Source organism: Strix aluco, chromosome 20, assembly GCF_031877795.1.
Source record: "Strix aluco isolate bStrAlu1 chromosome 20, bStrAlu1.hap1, whole genome shotgun sequence".
Lineage (NCBI taxonomy): Eukaryota > Metazoa > Chordata > Aves > Strigiformes > Strigidae > Strix > Strix aluco.
The window spans coordinates 12604885-12624159 of NC_133950.1; the positions used below are offsets into that span (position 1 = coordinate 12604885).

The 19275-nt window shown below is 45.3% G+C and overlaps 1 protein-coding gene across 2 annotated transcripts in view; it reads left to right on the top strand.

Annotated features, from left to right (window-relative positions):
• COL5A1 (collagen type V alpha 1 chain) overlaps nt 1-19275 on the top strand; it is a 160499-nt gene that overhangs the window by 41602 nt on the left and 99622 nt on the right. For both annotated transcript variants that reach the window (XM_074846323.1, XM_074846324.1), the window contains exons 3-4: nt 2197-2410; nt 3049-3211. In XM_074846323.1, the coding sequence (XP_074702424.1) occupies nt 2197-2410; nt 3049-3211 (377 nt within the window). The remainder of the gene's footprint in view (nt 1-2196; nt 2411-3048; nt 3212-19275) is intronic.

Below are 19275 nucleotides of genomic sequence, written 5' to 3' on the forward strand. Positions count from 1 at the left end.
AATTTTGGACATGAACTATTTTACATAAAAGGCCCAAAACTGTAGCCTGTAATTGGAACCAGGAAGGCGTATGGTCTTGATTCAGCTCTACAGGAGGATTTGTATACAGCAGGAGGGAGATAAAGCTCAGTGCATCCTATGGGAGGCACAATAATCAACTGCCTGCATTTGCCAAGTATCTGAGTCTGGGTCCTAGGGGGAAATCAGGCTATAATCATGGCATTTAATTACTGACTGCGAGTCCTCTATCCAGAATACTGCTTTATGCTTCTTTCCAAATGTTATTTAACTAAGGTGAGGGATATTAACTTGGTGCAAACAGTGTGTGTCTCTGTAGGTATCCTCAGATATCCCTCTCGGTGTCCTCTGTTTGCACAAGCTGTTTGTAGCAGTGCTGGTTTTTCATGCAGCCCAGCCTTCTGCCGCCTCCACCACACAGCAGTGTAGCCCCATGCTAGGCAGCTAGATGCATTTAAAACACTGGTTTGTTAATAAAACTTAAAGCAACACCCAGGCAGAAGAGGAGAGGGTGAGCTCATGGCCTCTTTGTGTTTGAACTTCCTAGCTTTGTTGTGGTTGGAAGAATTCCCCACTCCCATGTTCCTGGTCCCCTCCCTGGGTCAAAATCCCTTATGCAGCCCTGGGATACCATCTAAGAAAAGCCTCAAGGGGTGAAGAAAATCTATTTGAAGCTCATGGGCACTGAGCTTGATGTTTTTTGTGGTTTTATATGGCTATGCATCTGCAGTTTAAGAATGATCCATTGTGGTGTTCCCTTCCCCGCATGCTGCTGGCTGCCACACATGTCGATAGTCCCAGCACACACACCACAGTGACCATGGCGGGGCTGCCCCACTTTACCCTGCCCTGCCGGGGTTTAAGATTTCCCAAGCAGATACCCAGCGGTACAATGCAATCCTTGTTTTTGAAAGCCTGGACCTTAAAGGAAAGATACCCTGCAAGTCTCATGCTGCTGAAACGCAGCATCTGAGGAGGTTATGCCCTGTAGGTACCCTCTGTTCAACGGGTGCCACCTCCAATAATATCAACAAAGCACCCTGAATAATGCTTCTGGTGTTTAAGATGTCCAGTTTGGGATGTGCATCCAGGCTTTTCAGTTTGGGCTCATCTTTCCAGTCTGAAGGGCAGAGAAAACCCAAATGGAGGAGTTGTATCCTGCGCAGGGTGTGACTCGATGCCCATATTGACTTGAAACTTCAAATGTGTTTGTCTGGCATCACTGCTTCTGTACTGACTGAATCTGCTCTATACTTCAATAGCTCTAATCCTCCAAAACTTGCAAAAATAGACAAGAATCACCTGAGATCAGGAAGGCTTGCTGTCCTAGTGGAGAAAAAGCTAGGAAATTTGTTAGATGATTTTTAATACACAGACAAATTAGCATCTCCTAGGGATTGCCGGATATATTTCTGTTTTCAGATTTTTGTTTGCACCAACCCTGAAAGCCAAAGCCACAGAATGCTCTGTTCTCATCTGGAATAGACAAAACCTGATGCAACTTCCCTACTCCCTTAAATAAAACCCTTCAATATTGTGTGTGCCTAACTGGCATGGGATGCTTCTGTCCCTCTGACATCTTAAGTTAATTTGGGTACCTCATCATATATGAAACAAAGTTTTTTGCCTTATCTCCTAAAAAGCTCTAGGACATGCTAAGAAAGGGTTAGGTGCAAAGAATAGATTTAAACCAACAGCTTTCTTAAAACCTCTGTTTCCCCAGCACTATGGTCTCATCCCAAAACAATAGACCCCTTGTCATCCTTTCGTTTGCAAGTTCAAATGTGGGGTGGCTTTTGACTCTGACAGACTTCAGTAAGAGCTGGAAAAAAGCTTTCTGATCATAAAGGAATGCTCCTCCAAGATGCTCAGTTCTGCACTTGGGTTTTTAATGTGCCTTCAGAGCAGGTAGCCCTTGGGGGGGGACACTGCTCCGCACTGGCTTTGCTGATGACTGCAGCCCATCCCAACCCTGTATAGCAATAGGCTTTGGGGGGAAGTCAGATCCTCATTTGGCAACTAAGATGCTGCCCTATATAAATTTTTATGGTTGCTGATGTGCACACATCTGGAGGGATGAACCAGAGGTCTCCCCATGGGTTATTAGACAACAGGACTGTTTCTGTAGGGATTAATTTTCAAGGAAACCTGACTAACCTCTTTGCTTTTCCACTCCAGCTTCCCCATTCCCAGAGGACTTCTCCATTCTAACCACTGTAAAAGCGAAGAAAGGAGGTCAGTCCTTCTTGATCTCAATTTACAATGAGCAAGGGATCCAGCAAATTGGTGTGGAGATGGGTAGATCTCCTGTATTCCTGTATGAAGACCATACAGGAAAGCCAGGCCCAGAAGACTATCCTCTCTTTAGAGGCATTAACCTAGCAGATGGCAAGTAAGTGAAATTTTGTGCACAAAGGAAAAAAACAGTACATTGATTGTATCAATACCAGCATGTTGAATGTTGTATAAAATAGGAGTCATGTATATATAAATGTACATACACACCTTTGACTACTGCCAAGTGTCCCATTCTTGAACTTTGCCCTTTGAATAAATATTGCATATATAAAAAGTGTGAATTGCCAGTCAGTGCAAATTGTCTGACACTTATGGGGATAGGAATGCTGTTGACTTTTGCTGCGAAGAGCCTTAAGAAATCAGTTTGTCTTGCAAAATCCACCCTGAATCTTTTGCAGGATGGAAGGAGGGTGGAAAAGGGGGGTAGCCAGAGGGTTGTTGGTGTGGCTTTTTTCTTCTGCCTCTTGAAGCCGGAACTGGCGCTTTCCTACCTGTTTTGGAGGGATGAGAAGTGAGTGGCATCATCTGTCAATACAGCCTTTCTATTTCAAACGAAATCTTTAGGGTTTGCCCAAGGATGACTTGTCATGTGTTTGCAGATGATGGCTGGCATGAAGGTTTGCAGGACATCAGTTTATGAAAGCTTCATTGTTATACAATTGTTGTCTTGTTCTTGAAAGCCCAAGAACCCAAAGCCCTCGTTTAACACATTTGTGGACTGTGTCCTTCTAGATGGCACAGAGTAGCTATCAGTGTGCAGAAGAAAAATGTCACCTTGATTTTGGACTGTAAAAAGAAAATAACAAAGTTCTTGGACCGAAGTGACCATCCCATTATTGACGTCAATGGCATCATTGTATTTGGCACAAGGATATTGGATGAGGAAGTCTTTGAGGTAAGTTACACAATGAACAGCCCTGGAGGTATTCTACAGTGATGATGAGCTGGGTTCTGGCTGACAAGGTATTTACAGCTCATTTTTGAAGCTTGTATTGGATTTTTTCCTAATAGAACACTGTTGTATGCAACTTTTAAAAGTTTTTGTTTCAAATAGGTAAATACTTTCTGTAGTAAGGATGAAAACAGAGCCAGATGACTATCAAAGTGAGCTCCTCTGGTTCTCTGATTTCATGTCCTTGTTCGGGTTCTAGCTGAGCCCCTGCACTGGGGTTTTGTAGGTGTAGTTCTTGTGCTCTCAGCTCATTTAACATGGAAAGGGGTCACAAGGTTTTCGTTCATCCCTGTGTTATGATTTAGATAAAGTTGCAGGGGCAGTAAATAAAGGCTGAGGAAAGCAGCTCCCTTGCAAGTCACAGTTTACTCTGGGACTATAGGAATTTGTTCTTTTCTCATGCATTGGCCATTGATTCTTGGTTTCTTGCACCATGATGTAAGGGGACTCTCCTTGACAGCTTGTTTGGCAGCCCTGTCACCTCCCACACAGCGACTGCTTTTAAAAAGCAAACCAAAATCATGATGGGTGGAATGTTCCCATGAGCTCCTCTGACTTAAGCAGGGATAGAGAATTATTTATAGACAAGGTACATATGGTAGAAGTTCTTCCCATAGTTCAGCAGCTAGTTTAATATATGCATTTCACTAGCAATCTCAACTTCTGTGGTCTGCTGCACTTCTGAGGCTTTCATGGGTATGAGAATCTTGACCCTGATCTTTCTTGCAAGCTAGAATTGCTTCCCTGACATCAGCGCCAGTGCAATCAAGTGTAAACTAAGACCTATTGATCTCTATCTCCTTACTTTTATTGCATTTATGTGGAGGAAGAGCTGTATCTCATGGGCCTCCCCAACCCAGCAAAGGGATGGGGAACATCTATCAGTGGATAATCAGAGCTGTAGCGAAGCCAGCTCTCATCTGCATTTTGCTGTCACTCAGAAGGAAAGTTCCAGTCTGTTTAACATCGCCAACATCTGGGAGCTGGTCTGCTGTAAACAGCAAGAATGCATGGACTGAACACTGCTGCCAAAATCCCAGTTACAGAGTTAGAGCTGAACCTCTGAATTGTGTTAAATTAATAGACGTTCCCTAGGAAGTTTAACAATTAAAATGGAAAGTAAAAACTGGGTTTAATGGGCACTGGAGTGTCTTTCACAAGTGTTGGATGTTCTGCCAAAAATTCCAGCAGTTGCAGTGGATGCTGTATTTTAAGTGGAGTTGTTACATAAAGTGGTGAGCTTTTCTGGGGAGCCACTGGACCCAGGGATCTAGTAGATCTGCTTAAAGACTTTGGTATCACATCCAAACTGGATAAGAAACCTGCACTTTAGACTGCTTCTTCATTTTGCAAAGTAACGCGATTTCTGTAACTGCCCCTGAAGCTTGAGATGTTCCCAGGTGGCTTTTAGTGCTCACCTGGCTTTAGGACTGATTCCTCTGCAGGGCAAGGGAACTCACATTTGTGGGTGGCGATGCTCTCCCAGCTCCACTGTTAGCCCTTCCCCCTTGCTGAAAAGGATTTATCCAGGGGTACCAGCTTGTGAAACCTCCTGGATCTTGGGAGATGGGGTAAAATGGAGCAAGTGTTCCTGTCCCATGGAGCCTGTTGCCTGTTCTGGGTACAAGATGCAGCTATAAGATCGCTGCAGGCACTTACTGAGAACTGGACAGTTATCAAGTACTTTCTGCTCTGTCTTGTAGCACAGGTACTGATATTATACAGCATGCATATAAAAAAATTCTTTAGTTCTGGTATTTGTCCTTTTTTCTGTTGTCATCCTCATCAGACAGAGGGTTTTCAGTGTATCCACACACATAGTCATCAAGATACCAGCAGCATTAAACTAAATGTAATTAATAGGTTTCTTAAAGCAGTGGACTATAACTTAATTTCCTTCATATCTCAGCAACTTAATTTCCTTTGGCCCCTCCTTTCTTCTTTCTGCAAGGCTAAGCAGAAAGTGTTTAAGGAAAATTGTGGATCAGAACAATGGCAAATGGGTGTAAAACTGTTAAAGTTATGTATTCCTGGAAGGCTGATAATTTCTAGACTCAATGCAGAATGATGAGATGAAACCACTGCTGTCTTGGAGGCAACTGCTCTGCAAACCTCAGCTAACAAGTTGTTCCCCAGTGTTTTCTGCACCCATGGAGTTGCATGACTCTTACATGTTTGTCACTTTTACCAGAAATTAGAATAACCCAGTTAGCTGGGAGTGGAGTGGAAGGCAGCATTGGGGAGGGCTTAGTCTGTGTCTCAGCATGAAGCAGCAAGAGCTGTAAGTAGTGGGAATTCATATACTCCTTGTCAGGACTGAAATCAAATAGAACACCAACACTTTTTGTTTTGAAAGTTGTAATTATTTAAGCTCCAGGTCTAGCTGGGGTCGCAAGCAGAGCAGCTTTGCTCTATTCATCGATTGAGCGCCCAGATGGGCAGAAAAAGCCTGGCAGGAAAGGTTAGAGGAGTTTCAAAATATTTCTCTAGCACAACATTCTTCCAGTGGAAAAACGACTTCCTCTCATTAAAATTCAATTAGTTCGGAGGCTGTGTGGATCTCTGTACGGCTGGGGGAATGCTGGGTAGCTTTGAAAAGGGGCCAAGCCTGGAGCCTAGGTTGTACAAGTTAAGTTTTGTGCTGAGCTGTTGTTCAAAACAGAAGTTTACAAATGTCAGGACAGGCTCTCGCGCCGGGGTTGGGAAGTGGCGGCTGGCTTCAAGCTGTGAGTGAGAAGATGCTGTTGTGAGACAGCGAAGGGCTTTCTGCAGGGAGAGAGGGAAAGAGAAAAGAAATAGCCCATGGTGCAGGATAAACACTTTCTCTCTGCAGGCTGTAGTAAGCAGTGTTCCTGTGGCTACAGCAGTACTGGAAGGAAGTCAGGAGACATGTGAATTTATCTCATTTTTAGGGGGATTAACTGTTTCTTTTGATGTGCTTTTTTTTTAAATGTCCATTAGAAACCAAGTCCTAGCACAGCCTAATAGTTATATGTAGGAATAGAGAGAGGATGATATTTGGGAAAGTCGCTTTCCTAGAGAGCAAAGCATCTTCTGCCCAAAACCCAGGGAGACTTTCCAAAACATCCCAGTGATATGATGGTCCCGCTCCTGCCTCCACTCTGCAGTGATGTACGGCAGGACCTGCCTGTTTGGTGCCCACGATCTGTTGCAGGAGTCACGTTTTAGTGCAGGATCCCATCAGTTCTTGTGTGGATGACTAGAAACTAGAAGTATGAGCCCATCTCTGCTGGCAGCAGTGTGTCAGTCCCAGGGCTGACCTGTCAGCCTTTGTGCTGATCCTCGGTAGGCTGTAAGAGACAAGAATAAGTTGAGCGCTTGTCAGGCCAGTGCTTTGCTTGCTTGAGGGTTTACTTGGCTGTTATACATATGCTTCTGCTGCACATCGTACCCATCAACCATGGCCATGGGCTATTTGGGTGCTTTGTGGTATTTCATCATTCCAAGATTGTGCCTGGGAGATGCTTATGCCAAGGAATTTCTGCTCCATGCACAACTTGTCGCTGTGTTCAGGGGACAGCACCTATTTCCTTGGGGCTTGCTCCTTCCCTCAGGGTGAGCAATCAGGCTTGAATATGGTCCCTCTCCCACCCCTAACCAAAACCTGGCAAAGCTTTGACATGTTCAGCCATAACAACGTGCAGCTCAATCCATTTGACCACCATGGCCCAGGACCACACGGATGGCACCTCCCTATGGGTTGGCTTTTCCAACCTGCTGTTTGTCAGGGTGGTCTGGTGGAAAAACAGTTCAGCTGGCTCTGGGCTGAAGAAGTCATTCTGGTTTAGCAGATGTGGGTTGAAACAAAGTTCAGATCCTGGCTTAGTAAGGTCACTGGTACTGTGTTTCAGTCCTAGAAGTGGCTGTATTACAGCAGTGAGCAGAGAAATCCCATAACCTACAGCTGGAGGATCTTTATGCGTGGAAAGGGCCGTATGATGTCTGTGGCAGGTAAATGTTACTGCCTCTGGGCTGGATTAGGTGAATTTAACCCCTTTGCAATGGTGTTTTGAAGCATCTCACATAATGCCATAGAAAGAAGTTTGCTTCCTGCAGTAGTGTATGGCCCAGCCCTGTTTTGCTGCTCAGCATTACTGTGTAGACCAGCGCTTCACAGTGAACATGAACAACGTGAAACTTGTTCAGATCTTGTCAAAGTCCCAGATAGTGACGTATTTCATATTTCTACTGGATATCCTGCTTTGTCTTCTGATCTGTCAGGAAGAGACTGTTGTGTGAGGCTGCTGTGCTGCTAGAAGTACTGTACAGCACCTGGCTGGCAGAGCTAGCATTGGCATCATTGAAACTGTGGTGTGAACATGGGTAAAAATATGAGTACGTTTTGGTAAAACTGCTGAGGATACCTTAATAATAAGCAAGTACATTTAATGTAAATTATTTTTGGTTTACCTGTTTAAAATTGTGTAGGACTGCTCTACAAGGTAACTGGTGTTTTGACCCGCTGGAAATAACGTTGGTTTGCAGTAGCGTCTGGTATTGGTGTGGATTAAATTAGTTTTCCCATAAGTGGAAAAGCTCAGTGCATGTGTATATTGCTTTTTAAGGCGTATGTCCTTTACTGTTGGCTCCTCTGGAGACAAGAGGAGCTTATTTTGTCCAGCTGAGTATTGTAATTGTGTCTCATTGGTCTAGTTGGTACTGTAAAACCAAGTGGTTTCCTCTGATCCTGCCAAACAAGGTGCAAATTGAGAGGGTCTCGGACACCTGCGGACACTGTTCTGCCAACGCAGTGAAACTGTGAGGAGCTGACGAAGTATTTGCTATTAGCTTATGCCAGAGCTTGTCCTGGGATGAGAGATGGTGTGCTGCTGGGGTTTGGATGATGCTGAAAGGATAGTGCTTTTTATTTTCTTTCCTCCTTTGTGTTTTTGAAGACCACTAGTGAAATCAAGACATCAGAAATGGAGGGAAAGCAATTTGTGCTGGGGCGAGCCAGAAAGCCCGGGCACGGTGCCAGAGGTGCTCTTAGGGCTGCTGAATGTTTCAAGGCACAACAAGACAAAGCAGAATAGACACTTCAATGCTCTTAGCTGAGACATTGGGGCCGTTCAGGTGCTGTGTTGCTCCTGGGTTAAAATGCCAACTCTCTTTTCATCTTCTGCCTTGTTTACACTTAAAAAACCAATTATCACTGCAGTTGATAATCCCAGATTTCATTTCACTATCGTCAGGGTTTTCTCCCTCCCTTCCCATGCTCTTGGCTTATATCATTTCCAGCTCTGGAGAGTGCTTTTATGCTTAAAGTTATTTTTCCTGGACACCTCTAAGGTTATAAGATTGAATCCATAGCTTTTGCTTTAGCAAAAGGTGTATGAATGAAAATAGGTTCCTATACGTGTAAACACACTTTTTTTTATTATTTGAGGATGGAGAGATTTAGGGTCCCCCTTTTGCAGGCAGATCTGCTGTTAACATATCGAATAGTGATCCTCCTGCAATAGTACATAGAAGCTAGTACAGTGGGCTTTGGGAAAAGCCAGATTGGTGGTAACTACAAAATTTGCAGGGTTTCTCAGCTCATGGGGGCAAACATACTGTGGGAGCTTCAGGTCTGAATCCATGTCTGACTCGCATGGAGCTTGCCTCAGCATGGCTGGTTTTGCTGTTCCCATTTGCAGGAGGGCCTCGTGCAAATGCAAACTGCTGTGGTGAGGTATGGAGCATGCGGGAACACTTATTTATTTGTTTACTGGAGAAGCAACAAAGTCCCCAATCCCTTCAAACCAGAAGCATCATAGTGGCTCCACTGAGCTCAATGAGGCTTCTCATGAGTGTGTGTTGAACCCATCGTGTTTTGCAAGATCTGGGCTTAGCCCAGAGGCTCAGGAAGGATCAGAGCAGAGCTCATGCTAATTAAGTTTTTGTTAACTTCTAAAAAGCATTTTTTAAAATTAATTAGGGTTTTTTACTAACCTGACTTTCTCTGTCAAGATGCACCACAGATACATGCTCCCGTGTATTTTTCCCTACCTCGGCAGACTGTTGAAAGAAGCTAATTTACAGTTCTGGCTGCCTGCTTCCCTGGCCCTGCCAAATCTGATTTCACCTCTTTTGCTGTAGAGCCTTTCAGGGAGTGCAAAGAGTCGATGTTTTACACCACCAGCATATACCATGGTGTGAGATGATGGAAAATAAAACGTTCTGAGCCAGCAATAGGGTTCTTTATTGAAGATGTCTGTAGCTTTCCCTAGTCTCCTAATAATTCTCCATTTAGTTGCTGTTTTTCTCGTCATTTCTTCTGCTTTTGTTTTTTCAAAGGGATCCTCTTTAGCAAAATGGTGCACTTGAGACATATGGATTAAATCACAGAACCAGGCTCTTCCAGAAGAGCAATGTTGCCTAGAAAATGTCTACAATTATTGAAGATTATGCCTCTGGATGGGTTTGCAATTAATGGTGAGGTTTTTGTGCCAGAGTCCAAGCAATGCAGTCAGTCTAATCAAAACCCAAATGTGATATTTGGCTCCAGTTGGCAAAGTCTCACACACAGCATCGTCTTACACAGGTGCCCAGGGACGTCATCTGGTTTTATCAGTGTGTCTGTACCGCGGGAGGGGCAGAACTGGATCCAGAATAAGAATTGCAAAACAGCTTGTAAAAGTCTGTGCTTCAGGTGGTTTCATTTCAATCCTAAACTGACGCCGTTTCATCTGACTTCTATCTGTCAGGTGCCAGCAAGGAAAGTGAGGGTTTGGGTGGAAACATCAGATTAATTGTTTGCATACACTTTGCTGAAACTCTTGTTTTTCATTTAGATTTGCTGGATAATTGGCAGTTTAACCATCTGGACTGCAGTCAAGCTTTGTGACTGGGTCAGGGTTGCCTGTAATGATGTAGCCTTATTAGTCATGATTACAAAATACACATATTTAATGTTTAACTTTTCTGATTTTTGGTTTGTTTTTTTTGTCAGTGGTAAATTCCATTTCATAAACTGTAAAAGAAGCTGCGTTGGCTTGTGTAGATAGCTACTGCAGGTTGCTGGTATTGAATGCCTTCAGGCCTCTGATAGCATATGGCGTGTGGGGAGATGTGCTTTACTGTTCAAACGGGCCATAGAAGTGCTTTTATTGATGTTTAACAGTTATGCAGTGCATCATTTATATTTTAATACTGTCAAGTTAAACATCAGTCTAGGAAGCTGCGTGGTCTCACAGCTTCTTGCAGTTTGTCCAGTCAAGCCCTGAGTCTTGCAGGAGGACCCGCAGAGGTTGTGTCTCAGGATGGGTGCTGTTGAGTGTGACCTTCAGGCAATGGATGTCTCTTACTGGGTGGGGGCTGCTTCTAATTTCCAGCATTACATTGTGCCAAATGGGCTCTGACTGGGGGTCCAGATTTCAGTTTGACACCTGCATTGGTTAATGTGACTAATCTTCCTCTGGATCTTTGCAATCAGTAATACATGCTGTGTGCTGTAATTAAAAAAATAAGGCAGAGCAATGGCCCTTACACCCTACTGGTCTTATTTGAGGTAGCGATAAGGGGAAGCTGTGGCTTTGCGAAGCACTTCATATTCCCCGTGTCCAGCAGAGGAGATAAAAGGAGGATTCTGCATAGAAGGAGATGGGGAGAAAGAATCCCAGGAAGTCTGGCAGCATTAACAGGAGTCTGCTTGGCTGCCCGTCCTGGCCTTGGTGCTGGTGTGTACTGTTAGTCTAGAAAAGGGATTTAGTCCTTTCAGTGTCATCCTGATTTAAGGACCTTTTAATCATTGCTTCACTGCAGTCCCATTTGTGTGGTACCTGTGGGCAAGTGTGCAGCTTTGCCTGTTGTTTAATATAGAATTGTCTTGGGTACAGGCTGAATATCTCGAGCGCTGGCAGCATCAGACAGCACTGAGGAACCCAGTGGTGAGCCGTGGTCTGCCAGAGCCCTGCTCGCCCGTCACGAGCCTGGGCACAGCAACGGGATGGTGGTGTCTGTAAATGGGAAAAGGCACCAACCCCGAGCAATGCTTGTTGAGGGGTCCCTCCTCACGATCTTGTTAGCAAAGCACGGTGAATGCTGAGGATACGGGGCACTTGACACTCGTTAAAATACAGGATTAATGCCCAGTGTGAATGGCTGGTGAAGGACATGGGACCTTGCCCCGGTCTGAGGAGCTGCTGACTTCTCTGCCTGCTCCCGGACAGTGGTTGCAGTGATGTGCCGTGACTCCAAGGGCTACTGAAATCAGAAATTGTTATGGTCCAAGTAGGCAGTTGGGAGCCTGATGGTTGCCTTTCTAAGGACTCCTGCAGGTTAGTTGGTTTGGGTGAGCTTTTGCCATTTTGGAGGGCATGGGTGAGGATGCTGTGTGGGAGCTGTCAGTGGGGAGAGATGCTAAGCAATACCATGCAGCGTGCTCCATCACTGCTGGCCATGGCACGGAGAGGACAGGCAGGTTGTTGCCCAACTTCCTCTGGCCTGGGGTACCTCCTGCAGAGTGGGGTAATCCATTGCAACTGCTAATGGAAAACTAAGTGGTCTCTGGAAGGCAAAGCTCATCCTTCAAAACAATTTCCATCCACCACGGGGATTGTGGGGTTTGGGGAGCAGAATTATCTGATTGTTCCTGACATTCACCTGGCAGGGTTTTGTATTTAAATGCTGGCAGGCAGCAACCTAGGCAGGCTTGTTCCACATGATGGATGCTGTTAGGTGTAGTGTCATTACTCTTTCAGCTGATGGCTTCGTTTGTAGTTTGCTTCCCCACTTGGATAGTGGGAGGAAGAAGGAGGGGGCTTGGTTTCTTCCATGGAAACTCTGAGGTGCCAGAAGGCTGATTGCTGAGCCCAGACAGGGTGATGTAATGCTGGAAACCTGCTCCTCTCTGGTGACATCATGCCAAGGTTTACAGTGGCGTTTTGGACATGGCTGTCTGCAGGGAGCGGGCAACAGGACAGGGCTTCAGGAGCAGAAAGGGCACCACAAAGGGACCCAGAGTGTGTTAAAAGTCACTGAAGAGGAGAGCAAATGGACAGGTTTGGGAAAGATGATTTTCCTCAGCTTGCATATGGGGGAAAAGCCGAATACTCATGCTATTGGGGAGAAGTTTCCAGCTGAACTTTATTGGCAGCATCACTATGCAATATGGAAAAGTGATTACTGAGAGCAGAGAGCGATAGTGTGTCACTGGCCCAAATCAGTGCATGTTTCCCCTTCCCTGCTAATTTGGGAACCTTGTTCTATGTGGGAGGTAACACACCAATTAGTCTTATTTGCATAAAAGTGAATTTCTGGGACCGAAGCCTCTGCATAGGACAAAATCCTCTTCTATGTACAAAAAGCTTCATTGATTTGCATTGTTGCAGCAAACTTATGGGCAGTACAGGCTCATCTGAGCCAAATTTGTGGTAAAGCCATTGCATTGAGGAAGAGGATGGTGAGCACTGAGCTCTGCAGGTCAGGCAGGAAGGTGTGTTTGTCCTTGTTGACCTGGCAGTGCCCAAGCTGTTGTTTCTCTGAAATTTAGGTTTTCATCTCTATTGACTTGCCTTTGCAGGGCGCTGCTTGAAGTCTGTCATTTCCTTAAGCTAGGTTTTCATGTACATAGCCTCTAATTGCAGCAAGGCCAGACTTAAATCCAGCATAGAGAAGACCATCCTAACGTAGAAGCCTCTTAGTTGACTTTGTGTTCAACCCATTCCCTTGTCATTTAGGTACGAACAAATGAAACGCATGTTCCTTACACATGGTGAGGCCTTTTTATTTTTTTTGAGGCAGTCTGGGCTGCTTGCCAAAGCCCAAAGGAAAATCCTAGCCTGCTCCAGACATCCCCAGCGTGCAGGTGTACTGCTTTGACAGAGCCGAGCAGGATCGAATGTATATGTTCACAATAAATACATCACCCTGGGGATGGGAGCTGGAAGAGGGTGTTCCTAATGACTTGTGCAGAATATTGGATGTGTGTTTGTGTGTATGTGTGTTTTCTATTCCCTCCAAGAACACGGAAAAAAGTCTCTAACCGTGGGCTCATTGTTCTCCACACGTAGCCACATACTGGCTGTGGTTCAGGAGGTCAAGTCTGCTTGAACAAACAGTGCTTTGGCCACTGAAGCGAAATGTGTGGGGAGATGAGAGAATTTGTGGTGAATATTACTTTTGTGCACTGTTCTCTGCTCTGGAATGTCTGCAAACATAGCAAGGTTTTCCTGAGGCTTTGATGCCTTGCATAAGCAAATTTATCTGCAAATTATATTTACCCTCTTCCAGCTTGCTGCTTAGACTACTGAAATCTGAGCTGTGATGCTCAGCTACTTCTGGTCACGCTGCATCCGTTCCTGTTCCTTAATGGGTTTTGTCCAGATAACCACATTTCTGAGCTGAACTTCCCATTTGCTCTTCAGGCCATAGGGTGTGCAAACCCAGCTCCCTTTCTTGGGGTGAAAAGCTTGGGTCATGCCCAGTTAGCTTTGTTATGGGAGCTACACAGGGGTTTGTGTTTAAAAAGCAAGAGTTTTTGAATGCTGAATTTGAGATGGGAGATGCTGCGTAGAGGTTCTCTTGCAGGAATAAAAAAAAAACCAAACAAATCAACTTTTATGGACAATTAACAGCGTTGAAATGTAATTGCAGAAATACTTTGGAGCGTGGAGGTGAGAGATGTGTGAACATCAGCAAGGAGACAGTCCATTTCCCGGGAGAAAGAGGGAGAAAGCGTATGGGTGAGAGGTGTTACGCCTATGTGTGCACACTAGCTCAGCTATCCATTTTCACCTCTTTCCTGGCCAAATTTGCTGGGAAATAGCAATAGGAACCTGCATAAAAACTTCCTTCTCGGGTGGTCCCAGCAGATGTGTCCTGCTCAGTGCTCCATGGCTTGGTGATTGTTGTCTGCCAAATGCAGGAAAATTCTTTCCCAACCAAAATTTGGTGTTAAGTTAAATTCTGTGTGTGTCAGCAGATATCCCCATGGCTAAGCATGTAATCCCACTTATATCCTGAGATAACTTTGGCAGCCAGGTCTATTTTTCCCCTATTCCCTTTAATCCATAAAACCTGGATTCTGTATTTACCTCCTGGGGCAGAAAACATTCCAAGTCCTGATTAAAAGCCTCTGTGTATACAAAACCCTTGATCCTGAGCCACCTCGGTGTGGAGGGCTGAGGATAAAACCTCAGGGTGGATCTTGGGGTTGTGGTAGTTGGGGGGTGGAAAGCCTGCCTGTGGAGCTGAGAAATCAGCTTCCAGATTAATTCAGTTATGAGGAAAAAAAAATTGGAGTAAAAGCAAGGGGTGTGCAGCTTTTAGGTACCTTAGTACTCAGAAGAGCTCCAGCTGTTGTGGGATGGGAGCAGGAAGCCCTGATGTGCTGCTAGAAGCAAGAGCCACCTTTTGGTGATGGAAGTGAGCCCAGACTGGGGGAGGCTGATGCTTTCCAACATGAGCCATGGGCTTTGGAGCTGCCTGAAGGCTCGCCTGAGGTTTCATACTGGAGTTTGGGAAGTGTTTAAGGGGAGAGGATGGGAAATCCACAGAGCAGCAGCATGGGACTGCCCTTGGTTGCTTTTCCTGCCCTTGTAGCAGTGGTGTGAATTGTCTGGTGGAGCTGTGAAATGCCATCTGCTGTGTTTGACCATCATGGATAGTCATGGCTAGATGTTTCATGGAGACCTTGGGTTGAATTTCTTTCCTGCCACCTCCTTTTCCGTACCAAGACAGGCTGCTGCTCAAGTTTCTCTTGAGACTGTTCACCACCTTCCCTAGACCCTCTCTTTTCCTTTGCATCCCCCACCGCCATCGTAGCCAGGGGTGGGCGTGAAGCCCAAAGCTTTTTGGGTCATTGGGACCAACACCTCCCAGGCAGACACCACGACCCCGTTTACACAGGGCTGAGTAAAAACTGAGCAACTGCCTCCACTTTGGCTCAGCGCAGCTCCAACAGCGACTTTTCAAATATGTAACTTAAGCCAAGAGCTTCACTTTACTACATATTTTCCACTGTGAGAGTCCCCCTTACAATACGCTGGCGTATCCAGCTTCGTGTGGGCGGCGCAGCCAGCAGAAGCTGATCTCGTTCCTAATTTTCCATAGATGAAAGGGAAATAAATCAACGTGAAACCGGAGCCAGGAAACGGCATCGTTCAGCACGGAGGGGGAAGACACAAAAGAGCAACGCCGCGATGTGCTGTGCCGCAGCTTGTAATGAGGGAGAATCTGTTTTTAAACTATCCCTTATGGTTCACACATATGTCATTGAAAAATAACTTCTATAGGAAAAAGCAAGGCCTTTAGCTGGGTTATTAGTGGATTATTTGATTTGGATGGAGAGAGGAAACTTGGAACAGTGTGATCAGCCCTTGGTAGGGCAGTGACATCAGGAGGTGAAGTTGGATGGGGGAAACGCAGCACTAAATGAAATGGTAAAGAAAATAGGGAACTTGAGTGTGGTCAGGTCTGTAGGACCACAAGAAGAAATGGGAAGGCTGGGCAGCCTTGCGGGCTCTAATTTGGGTTTACGTGGAGTTTTCAGACTGAGTTCTCCCCTCTAGGCTGCATCTCCTCTCCAAGGAAAACGCTGCAATTTCCTTGTTTTGTATGAGAAACGTAGCCTGGATAAAAGGGCACTGACCCTCTGACTGTAGATGGGGACACCAGTCAGGCTGTGGGGCTGCTGGGGCCATGTGTGTTGGGTGGTGACCCAACAATGGGGGTGACCTTTAGGTGGTGACAACTGGGACCTGGAGAGAGGTGGCACTGGTGATGGAGAGCTGGGCTGCCCTGGGCTACCTGGTGCTCAGAGAGCAGTGGAGGACAAGGGCAAATGGGGACTTGGGTTTCTTCCAGGCATTCCTAATGAATGCAATGAGGAGAATGGAGAAAATACCTTTTTTCAGCCTGTTCTATGGAGTGCAGGATATCGAGCGTATGCTTCAGAAAGGCAGTGTTATTTGGAATACACCAGATGCAAAATGAGGGTGTTATTTCAAAATTGCTTGTTGTTTCATCTTCTTTCCCTCTCAGCTTTATTAACTGCTAGTTAAAGGGCTGGCAGATCATGATAGACAATGACATCCATTCAGTTTGTCCTACTCATTTCTCAGAGGCCTGGGATGGGCTTTCATGTTTGTTTGTTTAGTTTTTTTTAATTTCCATGCTGGACAGGGGAAGGTTAGGCTGACACTATCCTCCCTGTATGTAAAAGCCTCCCACAATGTGCGGGCTATCACTTAATGTAGCTTTCTAGTGGGCCTGAATGTGAGTTCTTTAGGCTGTTGTTCTGGCAATGCCGACCTGTGCTGGTCCCCTCGCGCCGTTCTCAGGGCACTGCTGAAGCGATGAGCACCCAGACAGAGAGCCACAGGAGCAGCTGTCAGGCTGTGCATGCAGAGGAGGTTAAAAATCTTTTTTTTTTTTTATTTCAACCACTGATGTGAAGCCAAACTTTGCCTGGTTCTGGTACCTTCCCAGATTGTCCCAGCAGTTGACATCACTGGTCAGTGGGCTCTGAGCCCTGCTGTCACAGCGGGCAGTTGTGATGGCTGTCAGGGAGAGCACCACCTTGCCACACTGTCCCGTTATTTTATCCTTGCATGAAAACTTCTTTCCTTGACTGGCAAGAGGAGGCTACAGTTGCAAAAGCCCACTGCCAGGTGCCTCCTGAGTTGCCCTGCTTAAGCACATCCATAGAAGCAAACTTTATGAGTAAGTATTAAGAGATTATTTTTTTTAATAGTCTAATTTGCTACTTGCAAGGGTTCAGAAGCATAATCTGACTTGATGCTTCAATTAGGGAACAAAACCACACTGTGTGAATAGACCTGAGCCAAATCGGCTCCTATTGGAAAACAATCGGAAGGAACGGCTTGAAAAACTTCTGCTGAGCAGTTATTCACGCTTGTTATTTTGCAAACACTATAGAATGGACAGTAACTTAAAAGGAGGAAAAAAAGTCTAAATTTTGGATAGGTATCTGATAACTTTTGTTCAATAATCTGTTGCTATGAAGTCGCTCTCAGCTGGTGGTATTAATATTGTAAACGGATGGGGGGTGCATCTATTGAAGAATACCTGTGGCCTCAGCAGTACAATTTTTGACCTGTTTTTAAAGCATTCTTTTCAAAGCTATCCTATAGATTTACACTATTCCTGGCTAAGCATTTGTAACCTGGAGAGGAATAAACCCAACAGTTCTATAGCGACCATGCTATAAAGGTTGTGTTTGGACTAGATGTAAAGACAGTGACAACAGAGCTTGTGATTGTGGGGCCTCTATTTTTAGGGATCAAGGCTGTAATTTGTGTGGAGTGTGACATAAATGCTGATTTTAAGTTACCAAATGAAGAGTTTGAAGGCAGAAATCACAGAGTGACAAGCTGCTGTGTGGTCATATGGGAAAAAATAACTCTTAAGGGTTTGATCCTTGTGTGTTTGCTGGAGAGCCAGTTATGGTTACAAGTCTGTTGTGCAGATGGATAAGCTGCTCTGAGTAAAGGCTCATCGGAGGTTTCCTGGGTGGCAGTGCCAGTGTGAACGTGGCCAGCACCTGATGACAGGTCGCAACAAATCCTTGGGCTCTGCTGTGTCCTGTGATGTTGCTCTGAGAGCTGCCAGGGGAGCTGGTTAGCTGACACCTGGAGATGATTGGTTTTCTCCTCCATTCTTCTTGGCTCTGGAAAATTGAGAAGAGGGTGGGGTGTTTCCCATGTATAGGCAGAAATACAAGAACTGCTTATTTTGTGGTGCTTCAGCTCATCTTTTTCCAGTTACTGTGGGAATTGGGAATCTCAGAGATGCCTTGAGATTAGTCAGGTCTAGATTCCTTCTAATTTGTGTCTCGTGGTTGCTTCAACTTTTCTTATGGTAGGAACATTGAAGAGATGTGTTCTTATTGTGCATGCCTGTATCGGATCAGATGTGAACTCACTGCAAAGCCTCCCCTCAGACAATGGACTTGTATGATGCCTTTCTTTTACCCAGCTGTCTGTTTCCATGACATTTATAGGAGTTTAATTATCCTGAGCCTTTTCCTCTGTCAAAAGTGATTGAAATCAGCTATCAGATTCAAGAGTTATTGAGATAGACGGACACACCTGTGGCTGCACAAAGAGATCACACATGGCTTGCTTTCAGGGGAAACCAGCCAAAAAAAATGTATTGCTGTCCTAATGAATTCATTAGAGGAGAATGCTTCCTAATGTATTAGTTTAAACCTTCAAGTTAAATAACTCTCAATGCGGTTTCTGGTATACACAAGAGATGAATATTTAGTTGCTAGCAGTTGTAATTACAGAGGTGGCCAGAAGGCTGGGTTGTTTCATTGGTGAAGGTGTTTCCCTCTAGCCTGCCGGCTATGCATACAACAGCTCTACTCCAAGTCCTTCCTCTAGGTAGGATCCTTGTAGGGAGAGTCCCAGTTCTGCTCTAACTCCTTGTGCTGGTAAAAAATGCAAGAACTGGTTCTGCCTAGCTGAATGGAGGCAACATTTAAGATCCCACACAAGGAGCAACGACAGATCAGGTCTGCTGAGAACCTACACCAGGTCTGACCTTAACATCTCGCACATTCCCTAGGAGATGGCGTAAACGTGCCAAGTCCTTCTGCCAAGCTGGCCCTGCATGCAGTCTAAACCTGCTTTTCTCTCATTCCAGCCCTTCTCAGAATTGAGTTTCCTATTTTTCAGTCAAAACTGGAGAGGGGAAAAGAGAGTCAGACTATTTACCATGTTCATGAGAGTTTTGGAGCAGCCAAAGAAAACTGAGTCACTTTGGAAGGGCTCTCTGCAGTCAGGTTTTTTACCTTTTTCTTCACTCTTCCCCTGAAATAGAAGGAACACCTTTGCCCAGCCAGCAGCTCAAAAATAAGCCAGCAAAGGAGCTATTTCTTCCAGTCAAGCCTGGTTAATAGCATGGTCTAGATAAATCGCATTGCAAGGCTTCCATCCCACAGCTACAAGAACCTCTGGGGCCTTTGGTGACTCAGACCCAGTGAGCCACTGAAGCTCCTGGCCCATTTTCTGTTCTTGGGGAAGGTGTTACTGCAG